This window comes from Lactuca sativa, chromosome 3 (genome assembly GCF_002870075.4).
Source record: "Lactuca sativa cultivar Salinas chromosome 3, Lsat_Salinas_v11, whole genome shotgun sequence".
Taxonomy (NCBI): Eukaryota; Viridiplantae; Streptophyta; class Magnoliopsida; order Asterales; family Asteraceae; genus Lactuca; species Lactuca sativa.
In genome coordinates this window covers 73,886,174-73,907,034 of record NC_056625.2, presented here as the reverse complement: position 1 = coordinate 73,907,034, position 20,861 = coordinate 73,886,174, and the positions used below count along the sequence as shown (strand labels likewise).

At 35.1% G+C, this 20,861-nt stretch overlaps 2 protein-coding genes across 2 annotated transcripts; one reads left to right on the top strand and one right to left on the bottom strand.

Annotated features, from left to right (window-relative positions):
• Window positions 1–209: 209 nt before the first annotated feature.
• On the bottom strand, window positions 210–1,100 carry LOC111879094 (nodulin-related protein 1). The gene is made up of 2 exons (XM_023875570.1): window positions 772–1,100; window positions 210–234 (listed from the first exon to the last, which is right to left on the bottom strand). The coding sequence occupies exons 1-2, from the start codon at window positions 1,098–1,100 to the stop codon at window positions 210–212; spliced, it is 354 nt and encodes a 117-aa protein (XP_023731338.1).
• Window positions 1,101–11,027: 9,927 nt separating this feature from the next.
• LOC111879093 (abscisic acid 8'-hydroxylase 3) lies at window positions 11,028–15,869 on the top strand. The gene is made up of 9 exons (XM_023875569.3): window positions 11,028–11,254; window positions 11,610–11,934; window positions 12,016–12,165; window positions 12,234–12,485; window positions 12,567–12,653; window positions 12,759–12,837; window positions 15,220–15,326; window positions 15,426–15,544; window positions 15,632–15,869. The coding sequence occupies exons 1-9, from the start codon at window positions 11,034–11,036 to the stop codon at window positions 15,735–15,737; spliced, it is 1,446 nt and encodes a 481-aa protein (XP_023731337.1). The 5' UTR covers window positions 11,028–11,033; the 3' UTR covers window positions 15,738–15,869.
• Window positions 15,870–20,861: the final 4,992 nt, after the last annotated feature.

Genomic DNA, 20,861 nt, shown 5'->3' with positions numbered 1-20,861 from the left:
CTGGAAAGCGGGGAGGCCATGGCCCCCTCTGGCCTCTAAAAAGTAAATACTTTTCTAATTTGAACAATAATACAAAAAATATAAAAACACTTTATTTTGCCAAAACATTGGTGTAAGTGTGTAACCACCAATTTGTAAAATTAGGACCGGTATTTATATATCATATTAGCCACGATTAACTTTTATAAAAATATTATCTTTTAACACAATCAAATCAAAACTGAATAATTAAACCTGAAAAAAGAAATAACAAAATACAATGTTTTTTTTATGTTAGTTATAACAATATAGTAGTATTTATTTAAGAAAAATGACAACATATAATGTCTTTCGTTATAAGCAACATATTTATTTATACAACTGTCTTAGAGTAAACTACAAGATTGATCCTCCAATTATACTCAGGCAACAAATTCCGTCCTTCAACTTTTGTTTTTCGCCTTTAATCATCGGACATATGTTTGGATAAGTTCTTCCGTCCAAACTAACCTCTAACCGTCTACTGTTTTTAAAAAGTCGTTATCATAAGCATCTCATAAAATTATTACTATTTGTTATGTATGAAAAGACATATCTTGTTAAAAATTCTGAATCTGCATTGCTATAATCTGTCGACCGAATTTGTATGACATTTTATAAGCAAATAAAAGTTACAAAAAAATAACAAAACATATGATCATAAGTTCGATCAATTACTCCTTGATTAATATTTCTTCAGCCATCTTCATATATAACACCTCCATACATATATCCACCACTAAATTAATTTACTTGTCATCATCATCAGCGGGTTTGGTGGTGGTGGTTTCGGTGGTGGTCGTATTGCCGTCAGCGTCAGTTTTGGTGGTGGTGGTGTGGGTTGTCTCATATTTATGAAGGTATTCCTCCGCCTGGTCCATATACTTCCCCAATCCTTGCTTCTCATCTACAATTCCATAGGTCGCCGCTGCATCCAGGATGTCAGCAGCAGCTCCGGCTATCTTGCCCGTGTCAGTCTCCTGGCCAGTCACCGCCTCAGACATCACCTTGGCGCTCGCCATAAGCTCAGAATTGGATGGATGATCGCCGGAGTCCTTGTCAGCGGTTGTCTCGTTCTCCATGGTTTGTTTAGGGTTGTGACCTTTGAGAAAATTTGGATGAAAACGAGTGGGGTGAATAAATAGGTGGTCTATTTCTGAATTTGACCCTGGTTGTCAAAGCGTAAGTTGAGCTTTGTTGGATACGTGTTGATGATAAAGTAAGGGTGAAATGGACATTATGCCATGATCAGAAGAATGAGCGGTGATCAAATTATTGCCAAAAATGGATGTGACTTGAATCGGAACAAAAAAATATTGACCGTTAACTTTAATGTATTTATATTTAACGACATGCATGGCTTTAGTGGACTTATATATTCCTTAATTCTTATGAAAGTATTCTTCAACTGACCATGGATCTCTATTCTCTAAGTTTGCATAAGTGATTTAGTCATATTTATGAATTATGACCCAAAAAAAGTAAATTGCAAAAAGTGAGTTAGGTTGCTAAGCATTTTGTCTCTCAAATGCGTAGTTTTAGTTTAGCTTACTTACATAAAGTCAAGGCTAGTTTTTGTTGGTGATTTTATATCACTAATGTTATTTAAGTATAATGGGATTAATTTGTTGATTAATGTCACTGTGATAATTATTGAACAAATCGGTATGGTGTAGAGTGCACATTTGTTTAATTTTGTCTTTGTTGAAAGTATATTGCTATTTAGGGGCGAACCGACGGGGGTCCAAGGGCAGCGCCCCTAGGAATGAGGTCAGCGCGGAAATTTTTTATATATGTTATTTTGCTATATTAAAAATGCCTTAAAATCTGGATTTTTGGTAAATGTACCCAGTTTTGTGATCCATATGCTAGACCCGAATTTAAGTTAGTTTATGACGTTTTGACAGTTTTAGGACATAAAACTGTCATGTGGCAGTTTTAAGACTGGAAGTTTTTCTGTTTATATGATCATATCCGAAATTTGTTGTTGGTACTCTTCTTCTTCATAAAATTTTGAACATTCTCTCTTCTGTTTTTTCAATTCTGAGTCTTATCCGATTAAAGATTGGGAATACCACCCAAATACTTTAATCTGAAAGTGAAAACCACAATTCTCATAATTTTCAAGCCTTTTCTATACCCCAATTCTTACAAAGATTAAAGTATTTCTGTGATCATGGCAAATGGTGATTATGTGAAGGAAATGACAAGTAAGTTTGAAAAACTGAACAAGTTTGAAGGGAAAGATTTTCGTAGATGACAGAAGAAGATGAAGTTTCTCCTTACCACTCTGAAAGTGGTGTATGATCTGAGTACACCCATGCAAGTCTTACCAGCACCGGGATATAGTAAGAGGAACATGTTGCGGGTAACAGGGAAGGAACCAACACTGGGAGTGGATGGAGCTTTGGTATAGCAAAGGGTTGTTCTACCTAAGGATCGAGAAGGTTGTTGTTATGGAAAGTTGCCTTGGGAAGGCCGGTCAACGCGCAGGAAAAGAAGGGGTGAACCCTTAGGATGTTCAGCATGAGTACTCGGGGAGTACCGGAAGGAGTATTTGTTGGGTAAGAGAAATGCACTAAAGGTTTATGGCGATTGGATGATTCTATGGAGGATGTCCTCTAGGGTTAGCCTTTTGCTCAAGAAAGATCGGGCGAAAGACAAATGGAAGGGGTGCTTTGAGGGCTGGACCGGGCAGTCAGAGTATGCATCATATCGGAGCACCGTGAGAGGTTGCGGGGTAGTGGGTCGTAACTGACTTCAAGGACGAAGTATAGTTTAAGTGGGGGAAAGTTGTAACACCCCGAATTCAGAAGAACTAGAAAGGAAAGGAAAACCTCAAAATCATAAGGCGACTCGTCGAGTAGGTAGGGTGACTCGACGAGTAGGAGCGCGTTCCGGGTCGCGGGTTAAGTGACCTACTCGACGAGTCGGAGGACCGACTCGGCGAGTTGGTCAGGGTTTGGGAAACCCTAAATTCGGGACTTAGCACCCTATTAAGCATCTTATTCTCCTCCTCTTGGTTCCATTCCCAACCCCTATTGTCCAGAACTTAACCCACGAAACCCTAGATCATTTGGTAAGTGTGTTAGCCATTCTTGAGTGTTTTGGTGTTCTTGGAGACTAGAAGAGGAAGAAGGAGATTGAAGGTTCAAGTAGGAACTTGTAGATCCAACAACACCATCTTATTTCCAACATTTTCTGGTAATCAAGTCTTCATCTTGACTTATAGCTTCTTAGATCTATTTATGTCCACTTTATGAGAGTTTTGATCCATGGAGCTTGATCCATGGGACAAGGATGTCCCAAGAAAAGATCCTTTTAGATCTGGGGTCCCTAAGAGTGGTTAAGGCATAAAGGTGCAAGCTTTATGCCATTGTAACCCTCATGCAAGCTTTAAGGAGTTCTTATGGCCTTTTAAGCCTCAAAAGGCCATGCTTGGAAGAAAAGGTAGAGACTTTACGTGTCCTTCTGGTGTATAAGGCCTAGATCTATGTTGTTATGCCTTGGATTGGAGTAATAAGAGTTTTTAGGACCAAGAGTTATGTCTTAAGGAGCTAGGGTTTGGCTTAACCCATTAAGAAGGATTAGTAGTGGGTAAAGTTGGAAACTTTACCCTCATGAGGTCATCTTCAGCATGTAGACGAAGTTTGGGGTTTGAATATGAAGTGTAAGGGCTTAATCTGTTAAGATGGCCAATCAGACTGGGGGGACTCGGCGAGTCCAGCGAGGGACTCGACGAGTCTAAGTGTATTGTCCCATTTTTTTTATTATGTTGGGACTTAGCGAGTCTGAGGGCTGACTCGACGAGTTGACTCGATAAATCGCGATATTGAGTAGCCAGTGAACTCGATGAGTCAGGGGTTGATTCGACGAGTTGGATCGCGATCTCAGGATTTTGACTTATTGGACTCGGTGAGTTAAAGGAGCAACTCGGCGAGTTGGGTCAACTTGGAGCGTTGACTTTGACTTTGACCAGGGTTGTTTTGGTTTGACTTTTGGAGGGTATTTTGGTCTAAGTGTTATTTTGGGAATTAATAGTTTGGGGAGCCGAAGGATCAACAGTTTAGGAGTTGCTGGTTAGCAGTCGGAGGTGTTCAGCTAGCCTTCAACAGTGCAAGGTGATTCTCCTCACTATGTGAATGGGTCTAAGGCCACAATGCCGACCCATGTAGTTTATGAGTAGGAAGACCCGGGGGTTAGCCCTAGGCACTGTATGCTAGTATGTTATTCCGGACCAAGGTCTGATGCCGGGCGGGTGCCCGGAGAAGGATTATATGTATGCGATTCCGGAACAAGGTCCGATGTTGGGCGGTTGCACAAGGAATGTTTGTATGTTAGTTTATACTTGTTGTTTGTGTAATACTTGTATGTGCATGGTAGGGAGGTGTGTGGGCGAGGTCCCGTATCTCACCACTAGCATAGTATGGACGGGGTTTCGTATCTCATTAGTAGCAGAGCAGGGGCGGGGCCGAGTTAGGAGAGAGGTGAGTGTGGGTGGGGACCCGTATTCACTGTCAGCAGGAGCGTGGACAAGGTTCCATGACTCATCAGTAGCATAGCAGGGGCGGGGCCCAAGATAGGCGAGGCGTTAGAACATGAATTCAGTAGAGTATGTTTAGTTTATGTGTTATGTGCTATATTATAGATTGTATGTGTTTAGCGGGCGGGGCCCGGAGACAGGCAGAGCCTAAAGGAGACAGATCTGTATACCGAGTGGGGCTCGATGCCAGGCGGGGCCCTATGCCGGGCAAGGCCCGATGCAGCGGGCGGGGGCCCAGTATGTGGTTATGTATATGTGGTTATGCGTATGTGGTATGTGGTAGGTTGGGGAACTCACTAAGTTTCGTGCTTACAGTTTTCAGTTTTGGTTTCAGGTACTTCCGGTAGCGGAGGGAAGAGCTCCAGCTGATCGCATGGTACACACCAAGAAGTTTTAGCCTGAGATGTTTACTCTGATAAAAGAATATGTTTTGAGATGATACTCTAATTTGATATAAACCTTTGCTTAAGAATAAAATGATTTGTTACTTATGGTTTTATTAATGATTTAAATAAAATTTCCGGACCGTATTTTGGGGACGTTACAGTTTCTTTCTTTTTGTTCACGATTATAATCAACTAGGCGTTTCAAACATATTTGGAGCCCAGGGTAAAAATAAAACGGAGATCCTTCAATTACTGAATATTTGGATGATCACTAAATTTTAGTTAAATTTGATAAAAAATTTATAGTTAATATATGAATTAAATACCTAAGTTTTTTAACTGAGCTGTACTACAAATTTACTATTGTTATGTGAAAGCAAAATTACACATAACATAATTTGATAAATTTAAATTAATTTTTGAAAAACAAATGCAAAATCAGAAATTAAAGGTGTTAAATGTCATAAAAATAATAGTTAAATGAAAAGGAATTAAACAAAATTGAAATAAATGAAAAGTATGAAATTGAAGGGGGTAAATGTGCATTTTAGAAAGTGTAACATAAGTAAAGAAAATAGAAAACTTCCACTTTTGTTTGTGATATGAACAAGTGGAGGATCTGATAGAACCATTATAATTAGGAAAAAGAACGCTACGAGAGTGAATCCAACAACCTAGACACACCCTTTACCATGTAATCTACAACAATTTTGATTTTATCATTTAACATATTAAATATAATATAAAAATAAAACCAGTTTTAAAATTGTGCCCTAAACTTTTATGTGTCCTGGGGCGTCGCCCAACTTTCCCACCCATTGGGTGGGACCCCATAATGAATAAAAAGCATCATTGAGTCACCTTAATTTTTGTTGTTTTTTTCTTCTCATTATCTTTTATAAACACAATTACACATTAAAATAGCACAACAAAAAGGTTGAAAAGCTATATCTATTGTTTCAACCTAAACATGAAACGGATTAGATATGTTACTTTTTATTAACTAAGTTTCTTTAATGCAGAAATGTGTTGAACGTGTTGAGTAGCAACTGTACATGTGGAGAAAGTTTGAGAATGTTGTTGGATGTTTGTGATACTAAGGTCTGTTGTTGATTAAAGAGAAATATCAAGGGGCTCCCAAAGAAATGACTGTACATTTGCACTGCTACTGTGTGCTACAAAACTGTGTCATTTTGACAAATTTGCCACGGATAAGTTTTGAATACCGACGGAATTATCAACGTGTATGACCTAATTTACCGCTAGAATTTGCTATTGGTAATTAGTAACGTACTAACGTAGCAGCGACAAAATTCAGTTGTTAATTCATCGAGTTTTAGGGAAAAAAAACAATTTAAATTTTACATTACTCAAGATTTTTTCAATATTAAATACAAAAGTTCTAATACAACAAACACCGTGATTGTTGTATTGCATTTTTTGTATTTAATATTGAAATTTAAAGATTTTTGTAAAATTTAAAATGTTCTTTTTTCTTCCTAAATTGCTAATTCATCGATTTTTGTTACAAAGTATAAATTAGCTTTTGAAAAATGTTGGCATTCCACTAATGATGTAAGATTGAGAAATAAAACAGGTGAAATGGCATTGTTGACGAATGTTGTTTTTGTTTTTTTTTTGTTTTTTCTTTTTTGCAAGACTAATATTCAAAAAGAACCTAGCGACAGGCTAGGCAAAAGGAGGTTACAACATTGGGCTAATTAGTCATTTCTCCCATTTATATTGTGAAACATTTTTTGAGCGGCTATTAAGCCAAATAAAAGAATACATCTGAATTTCTGAAACTAGAATTGGACAATGTTGGTGATTTTGTATCATCAATGTGTATTTAAATGTAATGGATTGACTTGTTGATCAAAAGTCAATCTTGATGAATATTAAACAAGTAAGAAAGGTGTGGAGTGCACACTTGTTTAAATTTATTCAAGATTCAAAGTAGACTGTCATTTAGGGGCGAAGCCCCTAAACGAACGGGGGTCCGAGAGCAGTGCCTCTGGGAGCGGGGTCCAAGAGGCGGCAGCCCCTGGCGGGGTCCAAGGAGCAGAGCCCATGACTGGTGACTGTTATTGGTTTTGACAGTTGGAGTAGTTTTTGAACAAAGAAAACTGTCTTGACAGTTTTCAGACAAATGAACTACTTAATCTTTTTGGTCATCATTTTTTCTGGGTACAACAACAATCACGAAATTCATAACAACCAAATTTTATGTTCTTGCGTTTTATCCGATTAAAGATTGGGAGTACTACCCAAATATTTTAATCTAAAAGTGAAACTACAATTCTCAGAATTTTCAAGTCTATTTTATCCCGATTTTCTTACAGACAAGACTTTTCATTGGCTTTGAAAATGACCTCATTTTTGTACCTCAAAGGACCCAACAAAAAAAAAGCCAAAATCACTCTCCATCTCTCGACCTGCAGCTTGTGCATACCTGAATAGTGATAATCGCCCAAACATCTCCTCCAAAGAATTTAAAAATGGTGACGATGGTTTATTATAGATAATGATTAAGGATAAGTAATTTAGAATGGTATTTAATTAGAAATTGAGTAATATGATTTTGTATGTCACGGCTCAGGTGTAATTAACCTTAAAAATACCAATGCAAAGCGTGTCGGTAACCAGGCCCGACCCTGACATTTCGGAGGCCTTGTGCAAAAATTAAAATGAGGCCCCACAAAAATTTCTTGTAAATATTATTAATAGGGATGAGCAAAAGGACCGAACCGGCCGGAACCGGACCGGACCGGGGAACCGGCTTCGGCCAAAATCAAGAACCGAACCGGCCCGGCGGTTCTACCGGTTCCGGTTCTACCGGTTCCCGGTTCCTACCGGTTCTTGTCGTGTCTTCAAATGTTGGAACCGCTCCTTGAAAAATAGCATCATAAGGTACCGGTTTTTGCCGGTTCTACCGGTTTTTTCCGGTTCTACCGGTTCCGGTTAAATCGGTTCCGGTTCTTACCGGTTCCCGGTTCCAAAAATCCACAAAAATAACGTCCCGGTCCCGGCCCGACCGGTTCCATCGGGTTCCGGTTCCGGTGCCGGTTCCGGTTCCGGTACCGATTCCGGCCGGTTCCCCGGTCCATATGCTCATCCCTAATTATTAACTACATTTGCTACCACTAATTCAAAACATAAAGTTGCTAAAAAACATCTTATAAATTCACTACCACAAAATAATGTCTTCATCACTCATTAGTAATCAAATAAAACTGTAAAACTGTTATAAACAACTTTTCAACAACAACAAAAAAAAAACAATGCATTACCATTTTCTAAACATTGACCTTCTAGCATTTTTAGAAGAAAATTCATCTATGAGACTTTCATAATCAAGAAACTCGTTCTTAATCGAAATCAATGCCAAAATGTTTAATCTCTCTTGAGACATGGTCGAGCGTAGATAAGATTTTAAAAGCTTTAGTTTGGAAGAACTTTTTTCCGTTGATGCAACTGTAATAGGAATAGTCAACAATATTCTATATGCTAGACAAGAAACTAGATAAGTATTCATCATTTTTAGGAAATTTAGTATTTCGTTAGCTGTATTGTGTTCAACCGGTAAATGTTTTTGTAACAACTCCATTTTGTTGAATAAATCATCAACATTAATGTCTGAAATATGACCATTTTGCAGCCTCTTTTCCAGATTTTTGCAACATGATTTTTGCAACTATTTCAGGAGCTTGAGTAACTATGACTTTCACACTTTCAATCCTACTTTCCCACCTTGTAGTTGACAATGAATTTAAAGTGAGACTTTGTTTCGGTAATTAAAACGCATCGGAGGCCAAATGTTAAAACACATCTAAAATTGGAACCAAAAGTTACCGGACTAATTTTATTTATTGATAAAACATAAAAATCGATTTTACAAAAATACCAATACTATAACTATAAATTATCCTAAAAGTCGGAGGCCCCCTAAAATCGGAGGCCTGGTGCGACCGCACCACCGGCACCACCCCAGGGCCGCCACTGTCGGTAACTCGTACAACTTCAATATTTAATAATAACAATTAACAAATTAAAAATAGTGTAAAATGGTTCTTGGTTTTGTGTGGGACATCGCTAATTGAATCTTCTCTTGTTTTGTGGATGTATTGCACAATGTTATGTTTTACTATGAATCTATTCACAGCTGGACGTGAACTTCTATATTTTGGTTCGGTTATAGATACAATCAAAAAATAAAAATAATATAAAAGTGCTCTAAGGCCTAAACATTCGTTTGGAAACAATACGTTAAACTTTTCATAATAGCAATTAATCGAAGTATACAATCAACGAACCAATGCTTATAATTAGGGCCGTAAACGAACTGAACATTCGGTGAACCGTTTGTCAACTGTTCGGCGGGAAATTCACTTATTTTTGTTTATTTAATAAATGAACGAACATTAACAAAAATTATCGTTTGTTTAGTTAAACGAACGAACATGAACAATGGTCTCGTTCGTTCAATTATATTCGTGAACGTTAGTTTACATTCATTTATGTTTGTTCGTTTAATTTATTTATATTCATCTTTGTTCAATTTTTTTATTATATTACCATATTATATGTTTGTTTATGTTAATATATGTTCAATTGTGTTTGTTTCTATTTGTCTGTTTATGTTCGTTTAGTATGTTCATGAATATAAACGAACGAACATGAACAAAATAATTTGTTAAACGAACAAACACGAAAAAGAAAATCTTGTTCGTTTATCCATTCGTGTTTATTTGTTTGTTCAACTAACTTAAACGAACGAAAATGAACAAACCCTTATTCGTGTTCATTTGATTCGTTTATAACCCTACTTATAATACATTAGCGTGCTTTTAAAGGCATTAATTAAATAATCGGGTTAAAGTTGAATTAATGATCAACCAATATTTTTTTTATGATCACTAAACTTATTTTTCTAGGCATAGGATTCCTAAACAAAGTTTTTTGTTTGTCAATTTTGTATTATTTATATATTATGATGAGTAAATTACACGAATGGTCATTATGGTTTGTGTAATTTGCGCGTTTGGTTCCTAACTTATTTTTTAACTCGGAAAGTCCCTATTGTTTGTTTTTGTTACGCGCTTGGTCCCTAATGTTTGTTTTTGTTACGTGTGTGGTCCATGTCTTACCTTGAAAGACTATTATTTAAATAAGGAAAAATAGTAGGGTAGGTATGGTAAGGTGATGGGGTGTGGTTGGGGGTGTGTTTATTTAAATAAATTAAAAAATCAAGGGCAAAATAATTTTTTTAGGTATGACAGGGACCAAACACGTAACAAAAACAAATAGTAGGGACCTTCCAAGTTAAAAAAGTAAGTTGGGAACTAAACGTGCAAATTACTATAAACCATAGAGACCATTCGTGTAATTTACTCTATTATGATCAACAATAAAATGCTATAATGATATAAAGATGAACAAAATGTTTACTAGTTGAACCAATTATATTCGGATGTCAATTTTATAGAAACGTTATGTGTATAAAAACAAAATAGTAACCAATTATTTTGCTTATATCTTGCATCAAAGATAAAGATCCATTGACTAATAATCTTATGCAAATTGATCTATGTTTCTTTGGCATGCAGCTACTATGCGGCTCTACACCCATACATTTGTGAAGTTACCTTTTGAGAAAATACTTTATTGATAACCACTCAAATGGGCCACAATTCCTGCTATCAATCTCTGATCAGTTTTACAAAATTTGTTCAAGGCCATTTAGTTTGACAAGATCTAGATTTAGTGTCAAAACTATGAGTTTGTTTAGGTCAGTTAAGAATATGTATTAATCATAAATGTTTTATCAATAATCAGACAGTTTACTGAAAAAGCAATCACTATTTGTTGTCTTGTAACGTTCTCTTTTCCAAATTTAAGATTCTTTATATTAACCAATTATTAATGAATTAAATATAGTACTACATAGATAAAATCAACGACACAATACCAGAAACTAGGACATCAAGATTAGTTACTTAATCTATATATATAAGACTAATGTTGATAATATTTCTAAATATGGGTAACATTGTTTTATTCTGAAATACGAAGACGATTTTTGGAAAATGGTGGAACTTCAATTGCTTTTGAAGAACAACTATGACATAGTTTTAGCTGTACTTCTTTCATGTGTTGTCTTAAGTTTCCTTACCAATAAAAAGAGGAAATCAGTGGACACGATACCTGGAAGACTTGGTCTTCCTCTCATTGGCGAAACATTATCCCTTCTTTCAGCTGCTAATAGTAGCAAAGGTTGCTATGAATTTGTTCGTATTCGGAGACTATGGTAATCTCTTTCTCATATATGTAGCTGTTTTCATGCTATTGTTAATTTCTGCACAAAACAAATAAAATGGCCCACTTAGAAAACCATAGCATGACATGCATGACCTGGGAACCATTGTATTGATTTAAATTCCTCATATGATATATGTAGTTGCATCATGCATGATCTAGATGATATTTAAAAGGATTTAATTTATGAATGATAAATATAGGTTAACAAGTTTGTTAGTTGGTAAATTTAATAAATAAATTCCTCATTCAACAACATGTCAAACAAGATGCATATATTTCCTGATTTTAGTTGACTTTCTTTACTTAATTAAGTGACGAAATTAATTAATTATGTACGTACATAGGCATGGAAACTGGTTCAAAACGCGACTGTTTGGCAAAGTTCATGTATTTGTCCCAAGTGTAGTGGGTGCAAAAACAATTTTGACAAATGAATTTAAGCTGTTCAACAAGTGTTTGGTGAAATCAATGGCAGATGCTGTTGGGAAGAAAAGCTTGCTTTGTGTACCAGTTGAGAGTCATAAACGAATCAGACGCCTTCTTTCTGGTCCTTTCTCCATGGAATCTTTATCCCAGTTTGTTCAGAAGTTTGATAAGTTGCTCTCCTTAAGATTCAAGAAGTTGGCTGAAGATGGTAAGAGTTTTGTGGCTCTTGACTTCAGCATGAAGGTATAATCGATGAGGAGACTTGGTTTTACTAATCAACTAAAGTACTTTTCAATATTTTCATCAAGATCTTATCCAATTCAGATAGCATTTGATGCAATGTGTGACATGCTCATGAGCATCACGGACGAATCCTTGTTGAAAAATATAGAACAAGATTGTACAACTATTTCAAACGCGATGCTCTCAATTCCAATCATGATTCCTGGCACTAGATACTACAAAGGCATGAAGGTAGAGCATGTCGTTTCATATTTCTATTGAGATGTTGTAACTAAGTGAGAAATAATATGTTGATGTAGGCACGTGAAAGACTTATGAACCTTTTCAAAGAAATGATTGCTAGTAGACGTAGTAGCAAAGAACCTTATGAAGACTTCTTGCAGTCAATGTTACAGAGAGACTCATTTCCAGCTGATGAGAAGCTTGATGATTCAGAACTTATGGACAACATGCTAACGTTGATATTAGCTGGGCAGACTACCACCGCAGCTGCAATGATGTGGAGTGTAAAGTTCTTAGATGAGAACAAAGAAGTCCAAAACAAGTTAAGAGTGAGTAACCATGACCAAATTATGTCATCAAACTTTATAACATCTGATACACAAAGTGACGACATTAAAGTGAAATAACAGGAAGAACAGTTGTTGATACAAAGAAATAAATCAGGAGGGGCTTTACTTTGTCTCGAGGATCTGAACAAGATGTCTTATGGTTCAAAGGTCAGAAACACAATACTACAAGCTTGTTTGTTTTGATTTTTGATTTTATACTTATCCAAGATTGATAACTCGTTTGAGTTGGTCTATAATCTTGGGACATTTTAGGTTGTCAAAGAAACCCTGAGAATGGCAAATGTGTTGCTATGGTTCCCTCGTGTTGTGATTGATGACTGCAAAATTCAGGGTAAGTACTTTTTTGATTTCTTGATAACAGAAAGAAATATCTCGGACATAATATTTCTTGATGAACTCTTGACCCTTTCTGCGACAATACAAATATAAAGGTATCCATAATACATTAAACTCTATAAAGTTTGATAGATTGACAAATCTCACATTTCATACAAGTTTACTGTTTTTTCTCTACAATGCATTGATTTCTACAAAAAAAAAATCAATAGAACATATTTAAAAATTTGCATTTTTCCGTTCAACAATTAAATGGTCATTTACCTCCATATACAATGAATGTCAATGTGACATCCAACTATGATGAGGTTTAATCCATTGAATGCTAACTATATATTACACCTTATTCAATTATTCCATTAAACTATGTATTATGGTTGCACTTAGTAATTACCATTTCGTAACAGTACCACTACCACCCCCGCCGCCGCCCCCTCCGCCACTGCCATCGCCATCGTCACCACCACCAACAACAACAGAAAAAAAAAACAAAGAAACAAAAGCAGACCCCGAGAATCTGATTATAATGAGGTAGGGTAGATATATGTCGACAATCATGTCTTTGTAGGGGCAGTGACTGTGTCACATAGGTATGACCTATGACATATGCAAACAAATAACCCGCAATACAAAAATACAAGAAGAGAGTAAGTCAAAGTGAGTAGTAATCTTAAAAATTGATAAATCTCAATATAAACATATGGGTCAAGGAACTTGCAAGTGAGACAAAATTTAACAAAAGGGGAGAAAGTCAACAAGAGCAGTAAAAATACAAAAATAAAATGAGGGACTAAAACCGACAACTGAAACTTCATCCCCATATTTGGAGAAATGAATAGTATTACTCCATATATGGTGTAATACTACTCATATCTCAAAAAATGGGTGAAAATGAGTAGGGTTGGAGAAGAATGAGGGGGAAAATAAAGGAAAAAATAACATTTGGGGATGGGTTGGACATGCTCTAAGCATGAAAAGTATCAACATAATTGATCAGAAGACGCAACATATAAAAGCTCTAGACTACTCATTAACTCAAATGTTTAACCTCCATACCCTACTATCTAAAGTGATGTCCTAATAAGAAGTTCCTCCATGTCTAAGCTCACAATATCCTCTCACTTCCCTCTAGAACATCTTCTCATCCTTTTACTATCAATCATCATTGATTCAACACTCCTTATTGTCATTGATGGTAGGCTCCTTTGGACATATCCATACCACATCAATTGTCATTTTCTCAATTTCACGGTGATCTATGTCTTTCCCAACAAATTTCTAATAGCTGCATTCAGGGTCCTATCAAGAACTTGTTTTCCACAAATCCACATAAACATCCATATTCCATAACATCATGCATAATGAAAACCTAAAATTTGTTTATTTTGAAGGAATCAAGGGTAAATACGATAATTAGACAAGATAGTTAGAGAAGTAACCACACTTATACCATGATATTACAAAATCAAAACAACTCACAATACCAAGGAATAGTTTGTCAAAGAACTTTTGGGTCTATCAGAAGTGGAATATATGCCAATATTTTTATAGAAATTATCAAGTTCCAACAGTTTAAGAGAAAGATTTGCAACTTTATGTGAACGATGTTGAGTGTAGTCTATTAGTTCTTTGATATTAAAGATATCAAATGAGACACACTAAACTTGCAAATCAATATTACATCTTTAGAACTTCAAATGTCTTCGTAGTTATATTGTGAATATTTTCGATAACCCTCTTTAAGAATTAGAAGATGTGCCACACATATGATTTGACTGGAATTTTGATTTAGTGATCATATGAAAAACTTTCATCCCATTTAGTCCAGTCGTAATGTAGTTAATATTTTCTTAGTAGGAGTAACATAAAGCTTAGAATTAATTACATATGTATTTGAAAGTTTTGCCATAGTTGATTTCATCATAATCTATAGTTATATTGTAAAGATCATTTCTTTATTATTGGAACTAATTTAAGTAGTTATTTTTACTTAAAAAAATTATGTTCAAGGAAGCAACTAGAAAATGTGTCATGGTTACAAGATTCTCTCCATCACATATATAATTTATAGATTTTGTAGTCTAACACCATCTTTCATTTACTATGGAAGCCACCTGATCTATGGGAGAAATCAGAAATGTAAGAAGACCACTTTTTTAGGAAAAATAGTATAAAGTGGTTTTCTAAGTATACATACTATGACCAATAAAAAATATCGCTTCCAAATACATATATTGTTTGTTATGCCCTCACTAAAGATGAGTCATATGGGCCGCCTTGAAATGTAGACTATATCGCTTTATCATTAGAGCACCTTTTATAAATTTACTTTTTCGTGACTCACTGTTTTTTCTTTATCTTGATTCTTGAACTACAGATTTTGAGATAAAGAAAGGATGGCATGTTGATATAGATGCTACTCACATACATTATGATCCAACATTATACAAGGATCCTTTGCAGTTTAATCCATCTAGATTTGATGTATCGGGATAACCATCTATTTCCATTTTTTCAATCAAATCATATAGAACTGGTCATGCTAGAATTAATAAAATTTGACAAGGCTATTCATGTCTCCAGGAAATACAAAAGCCATACTGTTATATACCTTTTGGATCCGGGCCTAGGACATGCTTAGGAATCAATATGGCAAAGGTGACAATGTTGGTATTCTTGCATAGGCTAACATGCGGATACATGTGAGTTGATTTTTTAATTGCCACAATCTATCTTTTTCTATTATATTTTTTTTCTCAACATCTTTCTCCTTATTCCTACACATACAGGTGGACTGTCAACGATCAAGATCTTAGCCTAGAAAAGAAATCTCACATCCCTAGATTGAAAAGTGGAGTTCCAATTACATTAACTGCTTTAAAAGACGAGAACTGAAATAATATCAAGTTCAATGGTCTTTTAGCATCTCCCATGCTCAAGAGTTACGTAATAGGTTGGCTGCTAATATTGTTTTGTATCCCTTTAGTGAGTTATGTTCTTCTTACTATATCATTCTGTTTTGCTCAATAAAACATGTTCCTACAAAACACTTCATTTATTCGACATGAATACATCAAAAGATTAACTAAAACTAAATGTACCATGAAGGTGAACACTGTAATAATGTTATTAATATCTTTAAAATTTTAAACGATATGCATCAACTCGAGTTTGTCGCTTATAATTAAGTACTATAAATTGTATCCCTTTTGAATAAATTTTTTGAGGGAAAACTTATTGTGTATAAATTCCAACTATTTTCCAACAAAATTCAAACTTGAAGGAAACCCCCAATTTAGCGACGCAATAAGGATAAAATACTGGGAAAAAAGCCTTAGAAATTTGTCGAAACATTTCGACATTTTTCCGACCAAAATAATCAATATTGTTTTTTTTAAATAAACTTCCTCGGAAATGTGTCAGAAATTTCAAACTATATCACCATTAAAATAGTTCTAATAAAAAATGTTGATCCCCTCAAAATTTGAACACATCATTTGATTCGCTACATACACTCTTAAGGTGGAGGGAGTCATTCCCTCCCAACCCATTCAACCCACTGCCACATCAACATTTCTCTTTACTATCTCTTCCATCTTTCTCAACCCACCATACATGGAAATCCTATCTTTCTCAACCCACTCAACTCACTTAATTTTTATTTTAAAATAAACACAAACTAATAAAAATTATACAAAATTAATTTGGATAATATTAAAAATATACAAAATAATTTAAAAACTAATTAAATAGCATACAAAATTGATTTGGTACAAGTTTTGATGCATAATGTATAAGTGATTAGTGCATGAGTTGAAATGATATATACGGGTTAGTGAAGCCGCATATGTAACTCACTCAACCTAAAAGTGTCAACCCGCTCAAGAAGGTTTCATACATTGGAGGTACCGCCGGTACCTCCCACAAAATTTTCCATGATACCCTCCTCCCTTACTAGTTTGCATAGAGTTCAAGCCAAGAAAACCTCTACGATATCTAGTATATACAAATAACTACTTCCATTGGGGTTTTACATTTTTTTTGCTCGCGTTGCTAAGGTTTTTAACCACTTCTCTTATTTTTATTATTATTATTATTATTATTATTATATACGAGCTGAGGACCGGGCGGTGTGCCAGACTTGTACTGAGGGTTTGATGGTATTCTGTTCGAGGACTGATTTAGTCGTGGAGCAAGCCAGACATAAGTTATGGGCACCGAGGGCAAGCCAGACTTATGTTGTGGGCTTAGGGGTAATCCAGTCTTTTAGTTGTGGACCCATTGCATGATGTTAATATATATATATATATATATATATATATATATATATATATATATATATATATATATATATGTGTGTGTGTGTGTGTGTGTGTTAATTGGTTATGTGTTCGTATTTTGGGGGAACTCATTAAGCTTTGGCTTACAGTTTTTGGTTATGTTTCAGGTACTTCGGATAACCGCGGGAAGGATGTGACCGTACACATCCTCTTGTAATGATCTATGATTTTGGGAAAACTATATTGTTGGAAATGTTTTGAAATTTGTTTTATAAACACTTTATGGTTTTGGGTTATATTTAAAAAGTTTAAATTTATCATGATTTTTATGAGTGTTCCAGTTACCTTCTGAGCATTTATACAAAATCATATATGTTCATAATTGAACATTCATATATATATATATATATATATATATATATATATATATATATATATATATATATATATATATATATATATATATATATATATATATATTTGTAAAACCCCAAATCGTAATGTATCAATCGGATTCACCAAAATTGGTGTAGAATCTCAATCTGGTGATTAATGTAAAACGAGATATGGAACAAGAACACAGGATGAATCTTCAATGCACACTATATTTAATGATAGTCTAGTACATAAGATTCGGATTACACTCGGTTTTCTCTCTATTTCTCTCTAGAACACATTCTTGGCTGATGATAATCACACGTCTACGCCTTTACTCGCCTATTAATAGGCTATATATACATAGACCTAAATAAAAAAGGCCCAACCCAAAACCCAAAAGCTTAATCGAAATCACATGTGATTTTGGTCCAAACACCACCGAAAACATGTTGTTTTCGATCCAAGACCGAGAACTCTAATATCTATGAAAAGCAAAGTATAAATCTCAATTTATGACCTAACAATCTCCCCCTTGGTTTATAGCATTCTTTTCTCTTCAATCTTCTCTTTGATCTTGAATTTTAGCTTTAATCTTCGATTTCTTCACAACTTCATGATGAACATATGAATTTCTACATGAATGACTTCATCTTGAACAGTCGGTCTTTCTTTTAAGAATTAGACTTGGAACGCACATTGGATGTAGAGGCTTCTTGTAAAGGTTCTTTAAAATCAACACTTTCAGCTTTGAAATACTTTAGAGATAATGACAAAGAGACCGATTGTTCTAGATCACTTCAGCAAGTTCATAGATAGCGACAAATTGATTGAGGAGACTTCAATGCAATTCGTCACATAACTTCAAATACAACTTCACCTTGCTTCTGGGGTTGAAAGATTGTATGTTGAAAAATAATCTTCACTTCCAGTTCCTTCGAATGAAAATTCTTCATCTATCACAATAGTGCTTGAAAAGTCACCATGACTAAAAAGTCCATGTGGATCACAAATTCATAAAAACCCTTCTCACCACAGGTGTTCAAGGAACCAGCCTTGGCTCAGATGGAGACTACTCGCAGTATCTGTGTGAACACGGAGGAACGCACTGCAATTTGTTGAGTATCAGAGAACTACTTGTGGCTATTTTTGATGTTAGCCCCTGCATATCCTAGATCACAGACCTCAATGCAATTTTTCAAGTTAACAAGTTAACTTGGCCCTTGGCAAGACGTTCAGCGATAATCGTGCCTTGCGAGGTGCATAGCCCTAGTGTCATTATTGTTAATTCCTTACCTGTGAAGAATGTATCCGAGAATACATTTGAGTCTCCATAGTTTTTCATGACAAAGAGATTGTCAAGATCTTGGGTGGGATGTTCAACGATATCTATTTCCCTGTTGGGTGAATCGCCCAGGTGCCGTGACATCTATATAGTTTTTCAGACTTTCAATTCCTTGAATATGATAGATCTTAGAAAGAAACTGCCTAACTGATAGTTTGTACAGTTTCATGCCTTCAATTCATTTCCAATTTTCTTCTCCTTGCTTAGAAAATTACGATACAGTCTGATACGATCTTCTTGAGTCTCTTCTTCTTTTGAATTTCTGATACAGCCTCCTTGAGTCTCTTTTTCTTCTGAATTTCTGATACAGTCTCCTTGAGTCTCTTCTTCTTCTGAATTCGCTTTTTAAGACAAACGAAATTTTGAGATAAAAAATAAAAGTAAAAATAAATTTAGCACACAATAAAATTAAACCAAAAAATAAAAATAAAAATAAAATACACTCAAAAGTAAAAATAAAATATTTTTGGATTTTTGATTGTACTGAAAAAGAAATAAAAGAAAAAACATACATATTTTTTATTTTTTTAATTTTTAATTCTCCCCCTAAATTTGTGCATAAAGGAAAAATATGAACAAATTTAACAAAAATAAAATACAAAATGTAAAAGAAACTTTTGGGATCAAAAGTTGTCAAAAAATATAATATCGTTTATCAGCACACACTTGCATGTAAGACTCTGGTCAAACACCAATATTGTGATCCACTTAAACACAAAGGATATTTGTAAGTTGGATAGATTATAAGTGACAAGACATTGCAACTAAATTTCTAAATAGACCATTTAGCTGACAACAACCAAGAATATTGTTGTCCACTTAAATTCAGCAGCGAGATCTACAGTCAGCCTTTAGTTAATTTAATTTTAAGTGCACTAGACTGTGTTCCCCACTTCACGACATACCCTAGCAATCAAGGAATTCCAAATAGATCTTTACTTTAGGTGAATGTTCAATTATTTGAGAGAGAAAATAGATATAGAGATGCATATGTTGTATCCCAGGTCGGATCTCTTCCAATCACATAGAGGGACAACATACGACTAACATAGATATAAATAGAAATATGAATATGTTGTGTCCTAGGTTGGATCTTCCGATCACACAGAGGGGAAAACATATGACTGAAATAGATAGATAGATAGAAGCATAGATAGAGATGCATATGTTGCGTCCTGGGTCGGATCTTCCGATCACGCAAAGGGGGCAACATATGACTGACATAGAGGATAAGAAAGAAAAACAATTTCACACCGACCTACTTTATCAGAACCCCCCAGTCACCCTATCAGCACCAGAATTAAGGACATAAGTTTGTACGTCGAAGAAGTGTTGAGCCACACTTCTATATGATAAGTAACTTTAATGTATCTCGCAAGCACCCTTGTTTATCTCATTGCTCAATCTATCCAAGCGTCGTATGTTCAGTCCAAATGTAGCTTTTTAAGTCCAGATGAGTTAACATTGTCAAGTCCTTTCATTTTGAATCCTTCGTGCCTACCAGCACATTGAACATAGAGTCTAAACAATTTAGTTTCAGTGCATTACACGTATTTCATATTGCCCTTTAATACTAAACTTCATATCACTTCCCAAAAGATTATCAAAAGAAAAAATGGAAGAAAATAATAAATACTAAATAAAATTGAAAAAAAAATCAGTCTTTAAAATGCATCATCTTAAGAAATACCGTAAGAACAAGCTTGGTTTTAAGAAAAACTTGGCTTTTGGACAATTAAAAACAACATCATTATCACAGAGAAGATAAGAGTCGGAAAATTCAAACCGTAAATCAGCAATTGAAGTTACATTCAGATGACATGAGAACAGCAAGTAGTGACAACAACGTATTCATCCTCAGTTGTGTTTCAATTCTGGAATGAAGTTAACAAATTCAAGATTCAACATGCCATTAAATACAATCCCCATTTGTGATCCTTTCTCTCTTCCTTCCCACAAAGGACACATACCCTCAACTAAGGTTCTGAATGTTGTATAGATGAGAGAAGTCTCGTTTCA

Excerpts from the sequence above, each read along its gene's own strand:
- LOC111879093 (XM_023875569.3), top strand. The coding sequence starts at position 11,034 with ATGGTGGAACTTCAATTGCTTTTGAAGAACAACTATGACATAGTTTTA. Across the intron at positions 12,166-12,233 it reads GATACTACAAAGGCATGAAG|GCACGTGAAAGACTTATGAA; the intron begins GTAGAGCATGTC and ends ATGTTGATGTAG. Across the intron at positions 15,327-15,425 it reads TTAATCCATCTAGATTTGAT|GAAATACAAAAGCCATACTG; the intron begins GTATCGGGATAA and ends TCATGTCTCCAG.
- LOC111879094 (XM_023875570.1), bottom strand. The coding sequence starts at position 1,100 with ATGGAGAACGAGACAACCGCTGACAAGGACTCCGGCGATCATCCATCC. Across the intron at positions 235-771 it reads CCCGCTGATGATGATGACAA|GTTTAATTATTCAGTTTTGA; the intron begins GTAAATTAATTT and ends TTCTTTTTTCAG.